The sequence below is a fragment of the Mobula birostris genome, chromosome 29 (genome assembly GCF_030028105.1).
Source record: "Mobula birostris isolate sMobBir1 chromosome 29, sMobBir1.hap1, whole genome shotgun sequence".
NCBI classification, from domain to species: Eukaryota; Metazoa; Chordata; class Chondrichthyes; order Myliobatiformes; family Myliobatidae; genus Mobula; species Mobula birostris.
This window is the reverse complement of record NC_092398.1, coordinates 36,146,420-36,166,833: the sequence shown is the minus strand read 5'-3', so window position 1 is coordinate 36,166,833 and position 20,414 is coordinate 36,146,420. Positions and strand designations below refer to the sequence as shown.

The window sequence follows — 20,414 nt, the reverse complement described above, 5'->3', positions numbered from 1 at the left end:
TATTCAACGATAATTGGAAAGATCGCTTTTTCTTCTGTGAGATCAACCGCAAACCTGTGTGTCTGACATGCTCGCAACAAGTGGCTGTGGCAAAAGAGCACAATATCAAACGACACTATGAGACGTCAGACGGAGAAAAAAATGACAAGTACGCAGGACGACTCAGAACACAAAAGGTAAACGAGCTTGAAGCAGCTCTGAGAAAACAGCAATCAGTTCACCAATAGGCGAGAGACTCATGATGGAGCTGTCGAGGCCGCTATATTATTGCCAACAAAACAGCTGCTGTGTCGAAGCCATACTCAGAGGGGGATTTCATCAAAGCATGCATGCTGACGGCGGCTGAGCTGGTGTGCCCTGAGAAGAGACAGGCTTTTGGTAATATCAGCTTGTCAAGAAATAGCGTGGCAGAGAGAATCGGGGACCTTGCAGGAGATTTGAGCAGTCAACTAAAAGACAAAGTGAAGTCATTTATTGCCTTCTCTATTGCAATTGATAAGAGCACCGATGTGACTGATGTAGCTCAATTGGGAATATTTATTTGTGGTGTTGATGAATCTTTGACCGTCACCGAGGAGTTTGTGGAGATGGTGCCCATGAGAAACACCACAAAGGCGAACGATGTTTTCTCCAGCCTCGTCAGGGCCTTGGACGGACTGGGGGTTGACTGGAGTCACGCTGTCAGCGTGGCAACAGATGGTGCACCGTCCACGGTCGGGGAAAAGGCAGGTGTTGTTGGGAAACTCAGAGAGAAAGTTCAGACAGCGAATCCAGAGCAGGAATTCTGGAATTTTCATTGTATTGTACACCAAGAGGCGTTATGTAGCAGCAGCCTGAAACTGATCGCTGATGTTGCTTGAAATTCCAGCATCTGCTTATTTCCTCGTGGTTGCCTGATGTTTACAGGCTGGTTAAAGCCAAGAGATGTCAGGTGTCTGGAAGCAGCAAGTGAAAAATGAGTGAAACTGTTCGATGCACTGCGACATGTAAGCAAAATGCATCATGAAATATTGAGTGTTATAATATTGTGATCCATTCATTTTCTGACTATTATTGTAAATGTGATCACTTCAATAAAAATTAGAGGCTAACTGTGTTCATTGAGTTTGATTGCTGGAAGAGGGCTAATAAAAATTAGGTGCAGTTGTGTAGCCTACATTTACAATTTGTTTCGTTAGGTCTACATTTGTGGCTGCTAATGTTCGATTTCAAATGGCTTATTAATGGAAAGGGTGTGGCTCCCAAAACAATCTTAGCCAAAATAGCATCATTTTTTCTCTCTCTCATCACAACTTTCTTGTAGCCTACGACTGTAAGTTAATACCAATCATAAAAATAATGCTTGCTAGGCAATCTCCTTCATAAGAAACGAAATTCGTAAAGTGAAACACTTTGTAGATATAGCAGAGACTGAGACACATGAGAGCAGGTTGAAAAAACGAAGGTAACGAAAGCTGTGGGAGCACGCGTGCGTGCACAACTGATCCCGCCCGTGACCTAAAATGAGTTTGACACCCCTGCCTTACGGGCAGCATCAGGTATTGAACCCGTGTTCCTGGTGCTGGGCGCTGTACCCTGTCACACGCTGTAGTCACTCCAGCTATCGCGTGCATTGTTGGAGATGCTGGTGACCTTCCCGAGACAGTCAGAGCGGGAGAGAGGTGTCAGGGTCGAGCCACTCGTCTGCAATGGTGGGGCAGTTGGACAAACTAAGAGCTTTCACTCTCTCCTGCAGATACTGCTACCAGCTCACTCTGGCCTGGATGTTCTCATATCTTCTCCTCTTCCGCATGCTGGGCTACCTGGGGCTGCCATCCCCCAATCCCTTCGCCAATGCTGTCCAGCTCCTGCTGACGCTCAAGGTGAGTGCAAACCGGGCAGCAGGGGTCGACCAGGGACAGGAGGGTCAGTTGCTGACCACCCACTCTCCCCCTAACTCACACCCACTGTCCCCCACCTGTTCTCCCCACTCTGCACCTCATTACCCACCACCTGACCCCTCCCCCTTTCCCCACCCCTTCCCCTCTTTCCCCACCCCTCCCTCCACTTTCCCCACCCCTCCCCTCTTTCCCCACCCTTCCTCCTCTTTCCCCACCCCTTCCTCCACTTTCCCCACCACTCCCCACTCTTCCCCCACCCCCTGTTCCCGCCCCTCACCCTCTGCCCACTCCAACTCCCTACACCCACTCTCACCCCGCTCTCCACCCTCTTCTCCCACCCTCGTCCCTTTCCCCTCTCATTCCGTATACTCCCTCTTACACCTTCCCAACTCCTCCCCCAACACCCTCCCACCTCTTCCCTATCTCCACACTCACCCCACCCCACTCTATCTATCTATCCCCGCCCCCCCACCTTTCAACCCCTCTCTCTCCCCTCCCTCTCTTCCACCCCCTCAATCTCTCCTTCTCTTCCTCTCACTCTCTCCCTCTCTTCCCCTCACTCTCTCCTCTCCTATCACCCTCACAGTCTCTCTGTCTCTCACTCACCAGATGGTGAGCCTGGCGGCAGAGTTGAACCCGGTCTACCTGGAGGCGTTGAGCCGGGGACGGACTCCCCCTGGTCGTCATCCACTGGACGGGGTGATGCCTGGACTACGGGAGATTCTCTGTTACAGCTACTGTTATCTGGGCATTATGACCGGTGAGAAATCCCCTTGTCCAAACCCTGGCGCCTACTCCCTACCTCAACGCCATCTTCTCCTTCCTCCACCCCCACCCACCCTCTCATCCCCCCCACACCCCTCCTCTCCACCCCCACCCACCCTCTCATCCCACCCACACCCCCTCACCCCTCTCCACCCCTACCCACCCTCTCATCCCCCAACACCCCTCCTCTCCACCCCCCACCCACCCTCTCAACCCCCACACCCCCCTCACCCCTCTCCACCCCGACCCACCCTCTCATCCCCCCACATCCCCTCACACCTCTCCACCCCTACCCACCCTCTCATCACCCCACACCCCTCCTCTCCACCCCCACCCACCCTCTCATCCCACTACACCGGTCCTCTCCACCCCCACCCACCCTCTCATCCCCCCACACCCCTCCTCTCCACCCCTACCCACCCTCTCATCCCCCCACACCCCTCCTCTCCACCCCCACCCACCCTCTCATCCCCCCACATCCCCTCACCCCTACCCACCCTCTCATCCCCCCACACCCCTCCTCACCACCCCCACCCACCCTCTCATCCACCCACACCCCCTCACCCCTCTCCACCCCTACCCACCCTCTCATCCCCCCACACCCCTCCTCTCCACCCCCACCCACCCTCTCATCCCACTACACCGGTCCTCTCCACCCCCACCCACCCTCTCATCCCCCCACACCCCTCCTCTCCACCCCCTACCCACCCTCTCATCCCCCCACACCCCTCCTCTCCACCCCCACCCACCCTCTCATCCCCCCACATCCCCTCACCCCTACCCACCCTCTCATCCCCCCACACCCCTCCTCACCACCCCCACCCACCCTCTCATCCCACCCACACCCCCTCACCCCTCTCCACCCCTACCCACCCTCTCATCCCCCCACACCCCTCCTCTCCACCCCCACCCACCCTCTCATCCCCCACACCCCCCTCACCCCTCTCCACCCCGACCCACCCTCTCATCCCCCAACATCCCCTCACACCTCTCCACCCCTACCAACCCTCTCATCACCCCACACCCCTCCTCTCCACCCCCACCCACCCTCTCATCCCCCTACACCGGTCCTCTCCACCCCCACCCACCCTCTCATCCCCCCACACCCCTCCTCTCCACCCCTACCCACCCTCTCATCCCCCCACACCCCTCCTCTCCACCCCCACCCACCCTCTCATCCCACCCACACCCCCTCACCCCTCTCCACCCCTACCCACCCTCTCATCCCCCCACACCCCTCCTCTCCACCCTCACCCACCCTCTCATCCCCCACACCCCCTCACCCCTCTCCACCCCGACCCACCCTCTCATCCCCCCACATCCCCACACACCTCTCCACCCCTACCCACCCTCTCATCCCCCCACACCCCTCCTCTCCACCCCTACCCACCCTCTCATCCCCCCCACATCCCCTCACCCCTCTCCACCCCTACCCACCCTCTCATCCCCCCACACCCCTCCTCTCCACCCCCACCCACCCTCTCATCCCCCACACCCCTCCTCTCCACCCCCACCCACCCTCTCATCCCCCCACATCCCCTCACCCCTACCCCACCCTCTCATCCCCCCCACACCCCTCCTCACCACCCCCACCCACCCTCTCATCCCACCCACACCCCCTCACCCCCTCTCCACCCCCACCCACCCTCTCATCCCCCCACACCCTTCACTCCATCACCTCCTTCACCTCCATCAACCCCTCTCCATGCCCACCCAACCCACCCTCCCCCTGTGCCTCTCCCCGCACTCCCCCCGCCCTCCTCCTCCTCCCCGCCGCCACTGCCCTCCAGCCCCTCCTTTTCCCTCTCCCCCTCCCCTTTCTCTTTCCCCTCCGCTCTCCCCCCTTTGTCTTTCCCCTCTTCTGTGCACTCCCCGTCCTTTCTGTCTTTCCACCTTTCTCTCCCCTCCCCTATCTCATTCTCTCCCCCCTCTAACGGTCTCCCTCCCCCCACAGGGGCCGTTCTAACCGTTACCGGACATACCATGACTGGGTGCAGAATTCCCGCCTGCCTCACGTTCCCAGCTGGGATCCTCTGCTCCATCGCCTGTCACTGGCCCCACTCTATGGGCTGGCATTCCTGCTTTTCTCCCACCTTTTCCCACTGGACTTCGTCCGCACGGCCGACTTTGCCCGCAGCAGCTTCGCCTACACTCTGCTCTACACGGCCGCCCTCTTCCTGACGTTCCGCCTACGCTTCTATGTGGCCTGGACCTTTGCCGAGGGAGCGTGTATCGCCTCTGGGCTTGGGGCGTACCCAGTGTCTGCCCGCTCGCGACCAGGAAACGGACCCACCAATCCCAGCTACACTGACAGGTCAGGATGCGCTCTCAGGGTGAGGGGGTCAGTGGTCTGGCCCCATTTGTGTCAAGGGTCGCGCTCCATTACGGTCGGGGTGTCGCACACCATTGGAATAGAGCGTCACGCCCTGTTGGGGTCTGGCGTCTCGGTCCATCGGGACCATGATTCGCTCCCCGTTGGGGTGGTGATTCGCGCCCCATTGAAGTTGGGCGTCATGTTCTGTTGGGGTTGGTGCTTGCGCTCCGTTGTCGTGTCCTACTGGGTTTGGAGATTACGCTGCATTGGTTATGATTTGCACTGCAGTGTTGTGCCCCGTTCTCGTTAGCATCACACTCCCCTCCGTTCCCCGTCCACGATGTCCATCTCCCTCCGTTCCCCGTCCACGATGTCCATCTCCCCTCCGTTCCCCGTCCACGATGTCCATCTCCCTCCGTTCCCCGTCCACGATGTCCATCTCCCTCCGTTCCCCGTACACAATGTCCATCTCCCTCCATTCCCCGTACACAATGTCCATCTCCCTCCGTTCCCCGTACACAATGTCCATCTCCCTCCGTTCCCCATACACAATGTCCATCTCCCTCCATTCCCCGTCCACGATGTCCATCTCCCTCCGTTCCCCGTCCACGATGTCCATCTCCCTCCATTCCCCGTACACAATGTCCATCTCCCTCCATTCCCCGTACACAATGTCCATCTCCCTCCATTCCCCATACACAATGTCCATCTCCCTCCGTTCCCCGTACACAATGTCCATCTCCCTCCGTTCCCCATACACAATGTCCATCTCTCTCCATTCCCCGTACACAATGTCCATCTCCCTCCGTTCCCCATATACAATGTCCATCTCCCTCCGTTCCCCGTCCACAATGTCCATCTCCCTCCGTTCCCCGTCCACAATGTCCATCTCCCTCCGTTCCCTGTACACAATGTCCATCTCCCTCCGTTCCCCGTCCACAATGTCCATCTCCCTCCGTTCCCCGTCCACAATGTCCATCTCCCTCCGTTCCCCGTCCACAATGTCCATCTCCCTCCGTTCCCCGTCCACAATGTCCATCTCCCTCCATTCCCCCGTACACAATGTCCATCTCCCTCCATTCCCCATACACAATGTCCATCTCTCTCCATTCCCCGTACACAATGTCCATCTCCCTCCGTTCCCCGTCCACAATGTCCATCTCCCTCCATTCCCCGTACACAATGTCCCATCTCCCTCCATTCCCCATACACAATGTCCATCTCCCTCCATTCCCCGTACACAATGTCCATCTCCCTCCATTCCCCGTACACAATGTCCATCTCCCTCCGTTCCCCATACACAATGTCCATCTCCCTCCGTTCCCCAAACACAATGTCCATCTCTCTCCATTCCCCGTACACAATGTCCATCTCCCTCCATTCCCCATACACAATGTCCATCTCCCTCCGTTCCCCATACACAATGTCCATCTCCCTCCGTTCCCCATACACAATGTCCATCTCCCTCCGTTCCCCGTACACAATGTCCATCTCCCTCCATTCCCCATACACAACGTCCATCTCCCTCCGTTCCCCGTACACAATGTCCATCTCCCTCCGTTCCCCGTCCACGATGTCCATCTCCCTCCGTTCCCCGTCCACGATGTCCATCTCCCTCCGTTCCCCGTCCACAATGTCCATCTCCCTCCATTCCCCGTCCACGATGTCCATCTCCCTCCGTTCCCCGTACACAATGTCCATCTCCCTCCATTCCCCGTCCACGATGTCCATCTCCCTCCGTTCCCCGTCCACGATGTCCATCTCCCTCCATTCCCCGTACACAATGTCCATCTCCCTCCGTTCCCCATACACAACGTCCATCTCCCTCCGTTCCCCGTCCACAATGTCCATCTCCCTCCATTCCCCGTCCACGATGTCCATCTCCCTCCATTCCCCGTACACGATGTCCATCTCCCTCCGTTCCCCGTACACAATGTCCATCTCCCTCCGTTCCCCGTACACAATGTCCATCTCCCTCCGTTCCCCGTACACAATGTCCATCTCCCTCCGTTCCCCTCCACAATGTCCATCTCCCTCCGTTCCCCGTACACAATGTCCATCTCCCTCCATTCCCCGTACACAATGTCCATCTCCCTCCATTCCCCATACACAATGTCCATCTCCCTCCATTCCCCGTACACCATGTCCATCTCCCTCCATTCCCCGTACACAATGTCCATCTCCCTCCGTTCCCCGTCCACAATGTCCATCTCCCTCCGTTCCCCGTCCACAATGTCCATCTCCCTCCGTTCCCCGTCCACGATGTCCATCTCCCTCCGTTCCCCGTACACAATGTCCATCTCCCTCCGTTCCCCGTACACGATGTCCATCTCCCTCCGTTCCCCGTCCACAATGTCCATCTCCCTCCGTTCCCCCGTCCACAATGTCCATCTCCCTCCGTTCCCCGTCCACAATGTCCATCTCCCTCCGTTCCCCGTCCACAATGTCCATCTCCCTCCGTTCCCCATACACAATGTCCATCTCCCTCCGTTCCCCATACACAATGTCCATCTCCCTCCGTTCCCCGTACACAATGTCCATCTCCCTCCGTTCCCCGTCCACGATGTCCATCTCCCTCCGTTCCCCGTCCACGATGTCCATCTCCCTCCGTTCCCCGTCCACAATGTCCATCTCCCTCCAATCCCCGTCCACGATGTTCATCTCCCTCCGTTCCCCGTACACAATGTCCATCTCCCTCCGTTCCCCGTACACAATGTCCATCTCCCTCCGTTCCCCATACACAACGTCCATCTCCCTCCGTTCCCCGTACACCATGTCCATCTCCCTCCGTGCCCCGTACAATGTCCATCTCCCTCCATTCCCTTCCACAACCTCCATTCCCTGTACACAATGTCCATCTCCCTCCGTTCCCCGTCCACAATGTCCATCTCCCTCCATTCCCCGTCCACGATGTCCATCTCCCTCCGTTCCCCGTACACAATGTCCATCTCCCTCCGTTCCCCGTACACAATGTCCATCTCCCTCCGTTCCCCGTACACAATGTCCATCTCCCTCCGTTCCCCTCCACAATGTCCATCTCCCTCCGTTCCCCGTACACAATGTCCATCTCCCTCCATTCCCCGTACACAATGTCCATCTCCCTCCATTCCCCATACACAATGTCCATCTCCCTCCATTCCCCGTACACCATGTCCATCTCCCTCCATTCCCCGTACACAATGTCCATCTCCCTCCGTTCCCCGTCCACAATGTCCATCTCCCTCCGTTCCCCGTCCACAATGTCCATCTCCCTCCGTTCCCCGTCCACGATGTCCATCTCCCTCCGTTCCCCGTACACAATGTCCATCTCCCTCCGTTCCCCGTACACGATGTCCATCTCCCTCCGTTCCCCGTACACGATGTCCATCTCCCTCCGTTCCCCGTCCACAATGTCCCATCTCCCTCCGTTCCCCGTCCACAATGTCCATCTCCCTCCGTTCCCCGTCCACAATGTCCATCTCCCTCCGTTCCCCATACACAATGTCCATCTCCCTCCGTTCCCCATACACAATGTCCATCTCCCTCCGTTCCCCGTACACAATGTCCATCTCCCTCCGTTCCCCGTACACAATGTCCATCTCCCTCCGTTCCCCGTCCACGATGTCCATCTCCCTCCGTTCCCCGTCCACGATGTCCATCTCCCTCCGTTCCCCCGTCCACAATGTCCATCTCCCTCCAATCCCCGTCCACGATGTTCATCTCCCTCCGTTCCCCGTACACAATGTCCATCTCCCTCCGTTCCCCGTACACAATGTCCATCTCCCTCCGTTCCCCGTCCACGATGTCCATCTCCCTCCATTCCCCATACACAATGTCCATCTCCCTCCATTCCCCGTACACAATGTCCATCTCCCTCCGTTCCCCGTCCACAATGTCCATCTCCCTCCGTTCCCCATACACAATGTCCATCTCCCTCCGTTCCCCGTCCACAATGTCCATCTCCCTCCGTTCCCCGTCCACGATGTCCATCTCCCTCCGTTCCCCGTACACAATGTCCATCTCCCTCCGTTCCCCGTCCACGATGTCCATCTCCCTCCGTTCCCCGTCCACGATGTCCATCTCCCTCCGTTCCCCTCCACAATGTCCATCTCCCTCCGTTCCCCGTACACAATGTCCATCTCCCTCCATTCACCGTACACAATGTCCATCTCCCTCCATTCCCCGTACACAATGTCCATCTCCCTCCGTTCCCCATACACAATGTCCATCTCCCTCCGTTCCCCGTCCACGATGTCCATCTCCCTCCGTTCCCCACACACAATGTCCATCTCCCTCCGTTCCCCGTCCACGATGTCCATCTCCCTCCGTCGCCCATACACAATGTCCATCTCCCTCCATTCCCCGTACACAATGTCCATCTCCCTCCGTTCCCCGTACACAATGTCCATCTCCCTCCATTCCCCACACACAATGTCCATCTCCCTCCGTTCCCCGTCCACGATGTCCATCTCCCTCCGTCGCCCATACACAATGTCCATCTCCCTCCATTCCCCGTACACAATGTCCATCTCCCTCCATTCCCCATACACAATGTCCATCTCCCTCCGTTCCCCATACACAATGTCCATCTCTCTCCATTCCCCGTACACAATGTCCATCTCCCTCCGTTCCCCGTCCACAATGTCCATCTCCCTCCATTCCCCGTACACAATGTCCATCTCCCTCCATTCCCCATACACAATGTCCATCTCCCTCCATTCCCCGTACACAATGTCCATCTCCCTCCATTCCCCGTACACAATGTCCATCTCCCTCCGTTCCCCATACACAATGTCCATCTCCCTCCGTTCCCCAAACACAATGTCCATCTCTCTCCATTCCCCGTACACAATGTCCATCTCCCTCCATTCCCCGTACACAATGTCCATCTCCCTCCGTTCCCCATACACAATGTCCATCTCCCTCCGTTCCCCATACACAATGTCCATCTCCCTCCGTTCCCCGTACACAATGTCCATCTCCCTCCATTCCCCATACACAACGTCCATCTCCCTCCGTTCCCCGTACACAATGTCCATCTCCCTCCGTTCCCCGTACACAATGTCCATCTCCCTCCATTCCCCATACACATTGTCCATCTCCCTCTGTTCCCCATACACAATGTCCATCTCCCTCCGTTCCCCATACACAATGTCCATCTCCCTCCATTCCCCATACACAATGTCCATCTCCCTCCGTTCCCCATACACAATGTCCATCTCCCTCCGTTCCCCGTACACAATGTCCATCTCCCTCCATTCCCCATACACAATGTCCATCTCCCTCCATTCCCCGTACACAATGTCCATCTCCCTCCATTCCCTGTACACAATGTCCATCTCCCTCCATTCCCCATACACAATGTCCATCTCCCTCCGTTCCCCGTACACAACGTCCATCTCCCTCCGTTCCCCGTACACAATGTCCATCTCCCTCCATTCCCCATACACAATGTCCATCTCCCTCCATTCCCTGTACACAATGTCCATCTCCCTCCGTTCCCCGTACACAATGTCCATCTCCCTCCGTTCCCCCATACACAATGTCCATCTCCCCTCCATTCCCCATACACAATGTCCATCTCCCTCCGTTCCCCGTACACAATGTCCATCTCCCTCCGTTCCCCATACACAATGTCCATCTCCCTCCATTCCCTGTACACAATGTCCATCTCCCTCGTTCCCCGTACACAATGCCCATCTTCCTCCGTTCCCCATACACAATGCCCATCTCCCTCCATTCCCCATACACAATGCCCATCTCCCTCCATTCCCCATACACAATGTCCATCTCCCTCCGTTCCCCGTACACACAATGTCCATCTCCCTCCATTCCCCATACAGAATGTCCATCTCCCTCCATTCCCCATACACAATGTCCATCTCCCTCCATTCCCCGTACACAATGTCCATCTCCCTCCATTCCCCATACACAATGTCCCATCTCCCTCCATTCCCCGTACACAATGTCCATCTCCCCTCCGTTCCCCATACACAATGTCCATCTCCCTCCATTCCCCATACACAATGTCCATCTCCCTCCGTTCCCCATACACAATGTCCATCTCCCTCCGTTCCCCGTACACAATGTCCATCTCCCTCCGTTCCCCCATACACAATGTCCATCTCCCTCCATTCCCCGTACACAATGTCCATCTCCCTCCATTCCCTGTACACAATGTCCATCTCCCTCCATTCCCCATACACAATGTCCATCTCCCTCCGTTCCCCGTACACAACGTCCATCTCCCTCCGTTCCCCGTACACAATGTCCATCTCCCTCCATTCCCCATACACAATGTCCATCTCCCTCCATTCCCTGTACACAATGTCCATCTCCCTCCGTTCCCCGTACACAATGTCCATCTCCCTCCGTTCCCCATACACAATGTCCATCTCCCTCCATTCCCCATACACAATGTCCATCTCCCTCCGTTCCCCGTACACAATGTCCATCTCCCTCCGTTCCCCATACACAATGTCCATCTCCCTCCATTCCCTGTACACAATGTCCATCTCCCTCCGTTCCCCGTACACAATGCCCATCTTCCTCCGTTCCCCATACACAATGCCCATCTCCCTCCATTCCCCATACACAATGCCCATCTCCCTCCGTTCCCCATACACAATGTCCATCTCCCTCCGTTCCCCGTACACAATGTCCATCTCCCTCCATTCCCCATACAGAATGTCCATCTCCCTCCATTCCCCATACACAACGTCCATCTCCCTCCATTCCCCATACACAACGTCCATCTCCCTCGTTCCCCGTACACAACGTCCATCTCCCCTCCGTTCCCCGTACACAACGTCCATCTCCCTCCGTTCCCCGTACACAACGTCCATCTCCCTCCGTTCCCCGTACACAACGTCCATCTCCCTCCGTTCCCCGTACACAACGTCCATCTCCCTCCGTTCCCCGTACACAACGTCCATCTCCCTCCGTTCCCCGTACACAACGTCCATCTCCCTCCGTTCCCCGTACACAACGTCCATCTCCCTCCGTTCCCCGTACACAACGTCCATACTCCCTCCGTTCCCCGTACACAACGTCCATCTCCCTCCGTTCCCCGTACACAACGTCCATCTCCCTCCGTTCCCCGTACACAACGTCCATCTCCCTCCGTTCCCCGTACACAACGTCCATCTCCCTCCGTTCCCCGTACACAACGTCCATCTCCCTCCGTTCCCGTACACAACGTCCATCTCCCTCCGTTCCCCGTACACAACGTCCATCTCCCTCCGTTCCCCGTACACAACGTCCATCTCCCTCCGTTCCCCGTACACAATGTCCATCTCCCTCCGTTCCCCGTACACAATGTCCATCTTCCTCCATTCCCCGTACACAATGTCCATCTCCCTCCCGTTCCCCATACACAATGTCCATCTCCCTCCATTCCCCATACACAATGTCCATCTCCCTCCGTTCCCCATACACAATGTCCATCTCCCTCCATTCCCCATACACAATGTCCATCTCCCTCCATTCCCCTCCACAACCTCCATTCCCCGTACACAATGTCCATCTCCCTGCGTTCCCCGTACACAATGTCCATCTCCCTCCGTTCCCCGTACACAATGTCCATCTTCCTCCATTCCCCGTACACAATGTCCATCTCCCTCCATTCCCCATACACCATGTCCATCTCCCTCCATTCCCGTACACAATGTCCATCTCCCTCCATTCCCCGTACACAATGTCCATCTCCCTCCATTCCCCATACACAATGTCCATCTCCCTGCGTTCCCCGTACACAATGTCCATCTCCCCATTCCCCATACACAATGTCCATCTCCCTGCATTCCCCATACACAATGTCCATCTCCCTCCGTTCCCCGTACACAATGTCCATCTCCCTCCATTCCCCGTACACAATGTCCATCTCCCTCCATTCCCCATACACAATGTCCATCTCCCTCCGTTCCCCGTACACAATGTCCATCTCCCTCCATTCCCCATACACAACGTCCATCTCCCTCCGTTCCCTGTACACAATGTCCATCTCCCTCCGTTCCCCGTACACAATGTCCATCTCCCTCCATTCCCCATACACAATGTCCATCTCCCTGCGTTCCCCGTACACAATGTCCATCTCCCCATTCCCCATACACAATGTCCATCTCCCTCCGTTCCCCGTACACAATGTCCATCTCCCTCCATTCCCCGTACACAATGTCCATCTCCCTCCATTCCCCATACACAATGTCCATCTCCCTCCGTTCCCCGTACACAATGTCCATCTCCCTCCGTTCCCCGTACACAATGTCCATCTCCCTCCATTCCCCGTACACAATGTCCATCTCCTGCGTTCCCCGTACACAATGTCCATCTCCCTCCGTTCCCCGTACACAGTGTCCATCTCCCTCCATTCCCTGTACACAATGTCCATCTCCTTCCATTCCCCATACACCATGTCCATCTCCCTCCATTCCCTGTACACAATGTCCATCTCCCTCCATTCCCCATACACAATGTCCATCTCCTCCATTCCCCGTACACAATGTCCATCTCCCTGCGTTCCCCGTACACAATGTCCATCTCCCCATTCCCCATACACAATGTCCATCTCCCTCCATTCCCCATACACAATGTCCATCTCCCTCCATTCCCCATACACAATGTCCATCTCCCTCCATTCCCCGTCCACACTGTCCATCTCCCTCCATTCCCCGTACACAATGTCCCATCTCTCTCCATTCCCCATACACACTGTCCATCTCCCTCCATTCCCCGTACACAATGTCCATCTCTCTCCATTCCCCATACACAATGTCCATCTCCCTCCATTCCCCATACACAATGTCCATCTCCCTCCATTCCCGTACACAATGTCCATCTCCCTCCATTCCCCGTACACAATGTCCATCTCCCTCCATTCCCCGTACACAATGTCCATCTCCCTCCATTCCCCGTACACAATGTCCATCTCCCTCCATTCCCCGTCCACACTGTCCATCTCCCTCCATTCCCCGTACACAATGTCCATCTCTCTCCATTCCCCATACACAATGTCCATCTCCCTCCATTCCCCGTACACAATGTCCATCTCCCTCCATTCCCCATACACAATGTCCATCTCCCTCCATTCCCTGTACACAATGTCCATCTCCCTCCATTCCCCGTACACGATGTCCATCTCCCTCCATTCCCCGTCCACACTGTCCATCTCCCTCCATTCCCCGTCCACGATGTCCATCTCCCTCCATTCCCCGTCCACAATGTCCATCTCCCTCCATTCCCCATACACAATGTCCATCTCCCTCCATTCCCCGTCCACACTGTCCATCTCCCTCCATTCCCCGTCCACAATGTCCATCTCCCTCCATTCCCCGTCCACAATGTCCATCTCCCTCCGTTCCCCATACACAATGTCCATCTCCCTCCATTCCCTACACAATGTCCATCTCCCTCCATTCCCCGTACACAATGTCCATCTCCCTCCGTTCCCCATACACAATGTCCATCTCCCTCCATTCCCTACACAATGTCCATCTCCCTCCATTCCCCATACATAATGTCCATCTCCCTCCATTCCCCATACACAATGTCCATCTCCCTCCATTCCCCGTACACAATGTCCATCTCTCTCCATTCCCCATACACAATGTCCATCTCCCTCCATTCCCCGTACACAATGTCCATCTCTCTCCATTCCCCATACACAATGTCCATCTCCCTCCATTCCCCGTACACAATGTCCATCTCCCTCCATTCCCCGTACACGATGTCCATCTCCCTCCATTCCCCGTCCACACTGTCCATCTCCCTCCATTCCCCGTCCACGATGTCCATCTCCTTCCATTCCCCGTACACAATGTCCATCTCCCTCCATTCCCCGTACACAATGTCCATCTCCCTCCGTTCCCCGTACACAATGTCCATCTCCCTCCATTCCCCGTACACAATGTCCATCTCCCTCCGTTCCCCGTACACAATGTCCATCTCCCTCCATTCCCCATACACAATGTCCATCTCCCTCCGTTCCCCATACACAATGTCCATCTCCCTCCATTCCCTGTACACAATGTCCATCTCCCTCCGTTCCCCATACACAATGTCCATCTCCCTCCATTCCCCGTCCACGATGTCCATCTCCCTCCGTTCCCCGTACACAATGTCCATCTCCCTCCGTTCCCCGTACACAATGTCCATCTCCCTCCGTTCCCCGTACACAATGTCCATCTCCCTCCGTTCCCCTCCACAATGTCCATCTCCCTCCGTTCCCCGTACACAATGTCCATCTCCCTCCATTCCCCGTACACAATGTCCATCTCCCTCCATTCCCCATACACAATGTCCATCTCCCTCCATTCCCCGTACACCATGTCCATCTCCCTCCATTCCCCGTACACAATGTCCATCTCCCTCCGTTCCCCGTCCACAATGTCCATCTCCCTCCGTTCCCCGTCCACAATGTCCATCTCCCTCCGTTCCCCGTCCACGATGTCCATCTCCCTCCGTTCCCCGTACACAATGTCCATCTCCCTCCGTTCCCCGTACACGATGTCCATCTCCCTCCGTTCCCCGTACACGATGTCCATCTCCCTCCGTTCCCCGTCCACAATGTCCATCTCCCTCCGTTCCCCGTCCACAATGTCCATCTCCCTCCGTTCCCCGTCCACAATGTCCATCTCCCTCCGTTCCCCATACACAATGCCCATCTCCCTCCGTTCCCCATACACAATGTCCATCTCCCTCCATTCCCCATACACAATGTCCATCTCCCTCCATTCCCCGTACACAATGTCCATCTCCCTCCATTCCCCATACAGAATGTCCATCTCCCTCCATTCCCCATACACAATGTCCATCTCCCTCCATTCCCCATACACAACGTCCATCTCCCTCCGTTCCCCGTACACAACGTCCATCTCCCTCCGTTCCCCGTACACAACGTCCATCTCCCTCCGTTCCCCGTACACAACGTCCATCTCCCTCCGTTCCCCGTACACAACGTCCATCTCCCTCCGTTCCCCGTACACAACGTCCATCTCCCTCCGTTCCCCGTACACAACGTCCATCTCCCTCCGTTCCCCGTACACAACGTCCATCTCCCTCCGTTCCCCGTACACAACGTCCATCTCCCTCCGTTCCCCGTACACAACGTCCATCTCCCTCCGTTCCCCGTACACAACGTCCATCTCCCTCCGTTCCCCGTACACAACGTCCATCTCCCTCCGTTCCCCGTACACAACGTCCATCTCCCTCCGTTCCCCGTACACAACGTCCATCTCCCTCCGTTCCCCGTACACAACGTCCATCTCCCTCCGTTCCCCGTACACAACGTCCATCTCCCTCCGTTCCCCGTACACAACGTCCATCTCCCTCCGTTCCCCGTACACAACGTCCATCTCCCTCCGTTCCCCGTACACAACGTCCATCTCCCTCCGTTCCCCGTACACAACGTCCATCTCCCTCCATTCCCCATACACAACGTCCATCTCCCTCCGTGCCCCATACACAATGTCCATCTCCCTCCATTCCCCTCCACAACCTCCATTCCCCGTACACAATGTCCATCTCCCTCCAGTCCCCGTACACAATGTCCATCTCCCTCCGTTCCCCGTACACAATGTCCATCTCCCTCCGTTCCCCGTACACAATGTCCATCTCCCTCCGTTCCCCGTACACAATGTCCATCTTCCTCCATTCCCCGTACACAATGTCCATCTCCCTCCGTTCCCCATACACAATGTCCATCTCCCTCCATTCCCCATACACAATGTCCATCTCCCTCCGTTCCCCATACACAATGTCCATCTCCCTCCATTCCCCATACACAATGTCCATCTCCCTCCATTCCCCTCCACAACCTCCATTCCCCGTACACAATGTCCATCTCCCTGCGTTCCCCGTACACAATGTCCATCTCCCTCCGTTCCCCGTACACAATGTCCATCTTCCTCCATTCCCCGTACACAATGTCCATCTCCCTCCATTCCCCATACACCATGTCCATCTCCCTCCATTCCCCGTACACAATGTCCATCTCCCTCCATTCCCCGTACACAATGTCCATCTCCCTCCATTCCCCATACACAATGTCCATCTCCCTGCGTTCCCCGTACACAATGTCCATCTCCCCATTCCCCATACACAATGTCCATCTCCCTGCATTCCCCATACACAATGTCCATCTCCCTCCGTTCCCCGTACACAATGTCCATCTCCCTCCATTCCCCGTACACAATGTCCATCTCCCTCCATTCCCCATACACAATGTCCATCTCCCTCCGTTCCCCGTACACAATGTCCATCTCCCTCCGTTCCCCGTACACAATGTCCATCTCCCTCCATTCCCCGTACACAATGTCCATCTCCCTGCGTTCCCCGTACACAATGTCCATCTCCCTCCGTTCCCCGTACACAATGTCCATCTCCCTCCATTCCCTGTACACAATGTCCATCTCCTTCCATTCCCCATACACCATGTCCATCTCCCTCCATTCCCTGTACACAATGTCCATCTCCCTCCATTCCCCATACACAATGTCCATCTCCCTCCATTCCCCGTACACAATGTCCATCTCCCTGCGTTCCCCGTACACAATGTCCATCTCCCCATTCCCCATACACAATGTCCATCTCCCTCCATTCCCCATACACAATGTCCATCTCCCTCCATTCCCCATACACAATGTCCATCTCCCTCCATTCCCCGTCCACACTGTCCATCTCCCTCCATTCCCCGTACACAATGTCCATCTCTCTCCATTCCCCATACACACTGTCCATCTCCCTCCATTCCCCGTACACAATGTCCATCTCTCTCCATTCCCCATACACAATGTCCATCTCCCTCCATTCCCCATACACAATGTCCATCTCCCTCCATTCCCCGTACACAATGTCCATCTCCCTCCATTCCCCGTACACAATGTCCATCTCCCTCCATTCCCCGTACACAATGTCCATCTCCCTCCATTCCCCGTACACAATGTCCATCTCCCTCCATTCCCCGTCCACACTGTCCATCTCCCTCCATTCCCCGTACACAATGTCCATCTCTCTCCATTCCCCATACACAATGTCCATCTCCCTCCATTCCCCGTACACAATGTCCATCTCCCTCCATTCCCCATACACAATGTCCATCTCCCTCCATTCCCTGTACACAATGTCCATCTCCCTCCATTCCCCGTACACGATGTCCATCTCCCTCCATTCCCCGTCCACACTGTCCATCTCCCTCCATTCCCCGTCCACGATGTCCATCTCCCTCCATTCCCCGTCCACAATGTCCATCTCCCTCCATTCCCCATACACAATGTCCATCTCCCTCCATTCCCCGTCCACACTGTCCATCTCCCTCCATTCCCCGTCCACAATGTCCATCTCCCTCCATTCCCCGTCCACAATGTCCATCTCCCTCCGTTCCCCATACACAATGTCCATCTCCCTCCATTCCCTACACAATGTCCATCTCCCTCCATTCCCCGTACACAATGTCCATCTCCCTCCGTTCCCCATACACAATGTCCATCTCCCTCCATTCCCTACACAATGTCCATCTCCCTCCATTCCCCATACATAATGTCCATCTCCCTCCATTCCCCATACACAATGTCCATCTCCCTCCATTCCCCGTACACAATGTCCATCTCTCTCCATTCCCCATACACAATGTCCATCTCCCTCCATTCCCCGTACACAATGTCCATCTCTCTCCATTCCCCATACACAATGTCCATCTCCCTCCATTCCCCGTACACAATGTCCATCTCCCTCCATTCCCCGTACACGATGTCCATCTCCCTCCATTCCCCGTCCACACTGTCCATCTCCCTCCATTCCCCGTCCACGATGTCCATCTCCTTCCATTCCCCGTACACAATGTCCATCTCCCTCCATTCCCCGTACACAATGTCCATCTCCCTCCGTTCCCCGTACACAATGTCCATCTCCCTCCATTCCCCGTACACAATGTCCATCTCCCTCCGTTCCCCGTACACAATGTCCATCTCCCTCCATTCCCCATACACAATGTCCATCTCCCTCCGTTCCCCATACACAATGTCCATCTCCCTCCATTCCCTGTACACAATGTCCATCTCCCTCCGTTCCCCATACACAATGTCCATCTCCCTCCATTCCCCGTACACAATGTCCATCTCCCTCCGTTCCCCGTACACAATGTCCATCTCCCTCCATTCCCCATACACAATGTCCATCTCCCTCCGTTCCCCATACACAATGTCCATCTCCCTCCATTCCCCGTCCATAATGTCCATCTCCCTCCATTCCCCGTACACAATGTCCATCTCCCTCCATTCCCTACACAATGTCCATCTCCCTCCGTTCCCCGTACACAATGTCCATCTCCCTCCATTCCCCGTACACAATGTCCATCTCCCTCCATTCCCCGTCCATAATGTCCATCTCCCTCCATTCCCCGTACACAATGTCCATCTCCCTCCATTCCCTACACAATGTCCATCTCCCTCCGTTCCCCGTACACAATGTCCATCTCCCTCCATTCCCCGTACACAATGTCCATCTCCCTCCATTCCCCGTCCATAATGTCCATCTCCCTCCATTCCCCATACACAATGTCCATCTCCCTCCATTCCCCGTACACAATGTCCATCTCCCTCCATTTCCCGTCCATAATGTCCATCTCCCTCCATTCCCCGTACACAATGTCCATCTCCCTCCATTCCCCGTACACAATGTCCATCTCCCTCCATTCCCCGTACACAATGTCCATCTCCCTCCATTCCCCGTCCATAATGTCCATCTCCCTCCATTCCCCATACACAACGTCCATCTCCCTCCATTCCCCATACACAATGTCCATCTCCCTCCATTCCCCGTACACAATGTCCATCTCCCTCCATTCCCCGTCCATAATGTCCATCTCCCTCAATTCCCCATACACAACGTCCATCTCCCTCCATTCCCCATACACAATGTCCATCTCCCTCCATTCCCCGTACACAATGTCCATCTCCCTCCGTTCCCCGTCCATAATGTCCATCTCCCTCCATTCCCCGTACACAATGTCCATCTCCCTCCATTCCCCGTCCATAATGTCCATCTCCCTCCATTCCCCGTACACAATGTCCATCTCCCTCCATTCCCCATACACAATGTCCATCTCCCTCCGTTCCCCATACACAATGTCCATCTCCCTCCATTCCCTGTACACAATGTCCATCTCCCTCCATTCCCCGTACACAATGTCCATCTCCCTCCATTCCCCGTCCATAATGTCCATCTCCCTCCGTTCCCCATACACAATGTCCATCTCCCTCCATTCCCTGTACACAATGTCCATCTCCCTCCATTCCCCGTACACAATGTCCATCTCCCTCCATTCCCCGTACACAATGTCCATCTCCCTCCATTCCCCGTACACAATGTCCATCTCCCTCCGTTCCCTGTACCCAATGTCCATCTCACTCCGTTCCCCGTACACAATGTCCATCTCCCTCCATTCCCCATACACAATGTCCATCTCCCTCCATTCCCCGTAC

At 55.8% G+C, this 20,414-nt stretch overlaps 1 protein-coding gene across 1 annotated transcript in view; it reads left to right on the top strand.

The window, feature by feature from the left end:
• The window catches only part of mboat7 (membrane bound O-acyltransferase domain containing 7), a 77,681-nt gene that overhangs the window by 19,329 nt on the left and 37,938 nt on the right, over nucleotides 1-20,414 (top strand). The window contains exons 4-6 of the mRNA XM_072246343.1: nucleotides 1,736-1,862; nucleotides 2,490-2,649; nucleotides 4,611-4,959. Of these exons, the coding sequence (XP_072102444.1) occupies nucleotides 1,736-1,862; nucleotides 2,490-2,649; nucleotides 4,611-4,959 (636 nt within the window). The remainder of the gene's footprint in view (nucleotides 1-1,735; nucleotides 1,863-2,489; nucleotides 2,650-4,610; nucleotides 4,960-20,414) is intronic.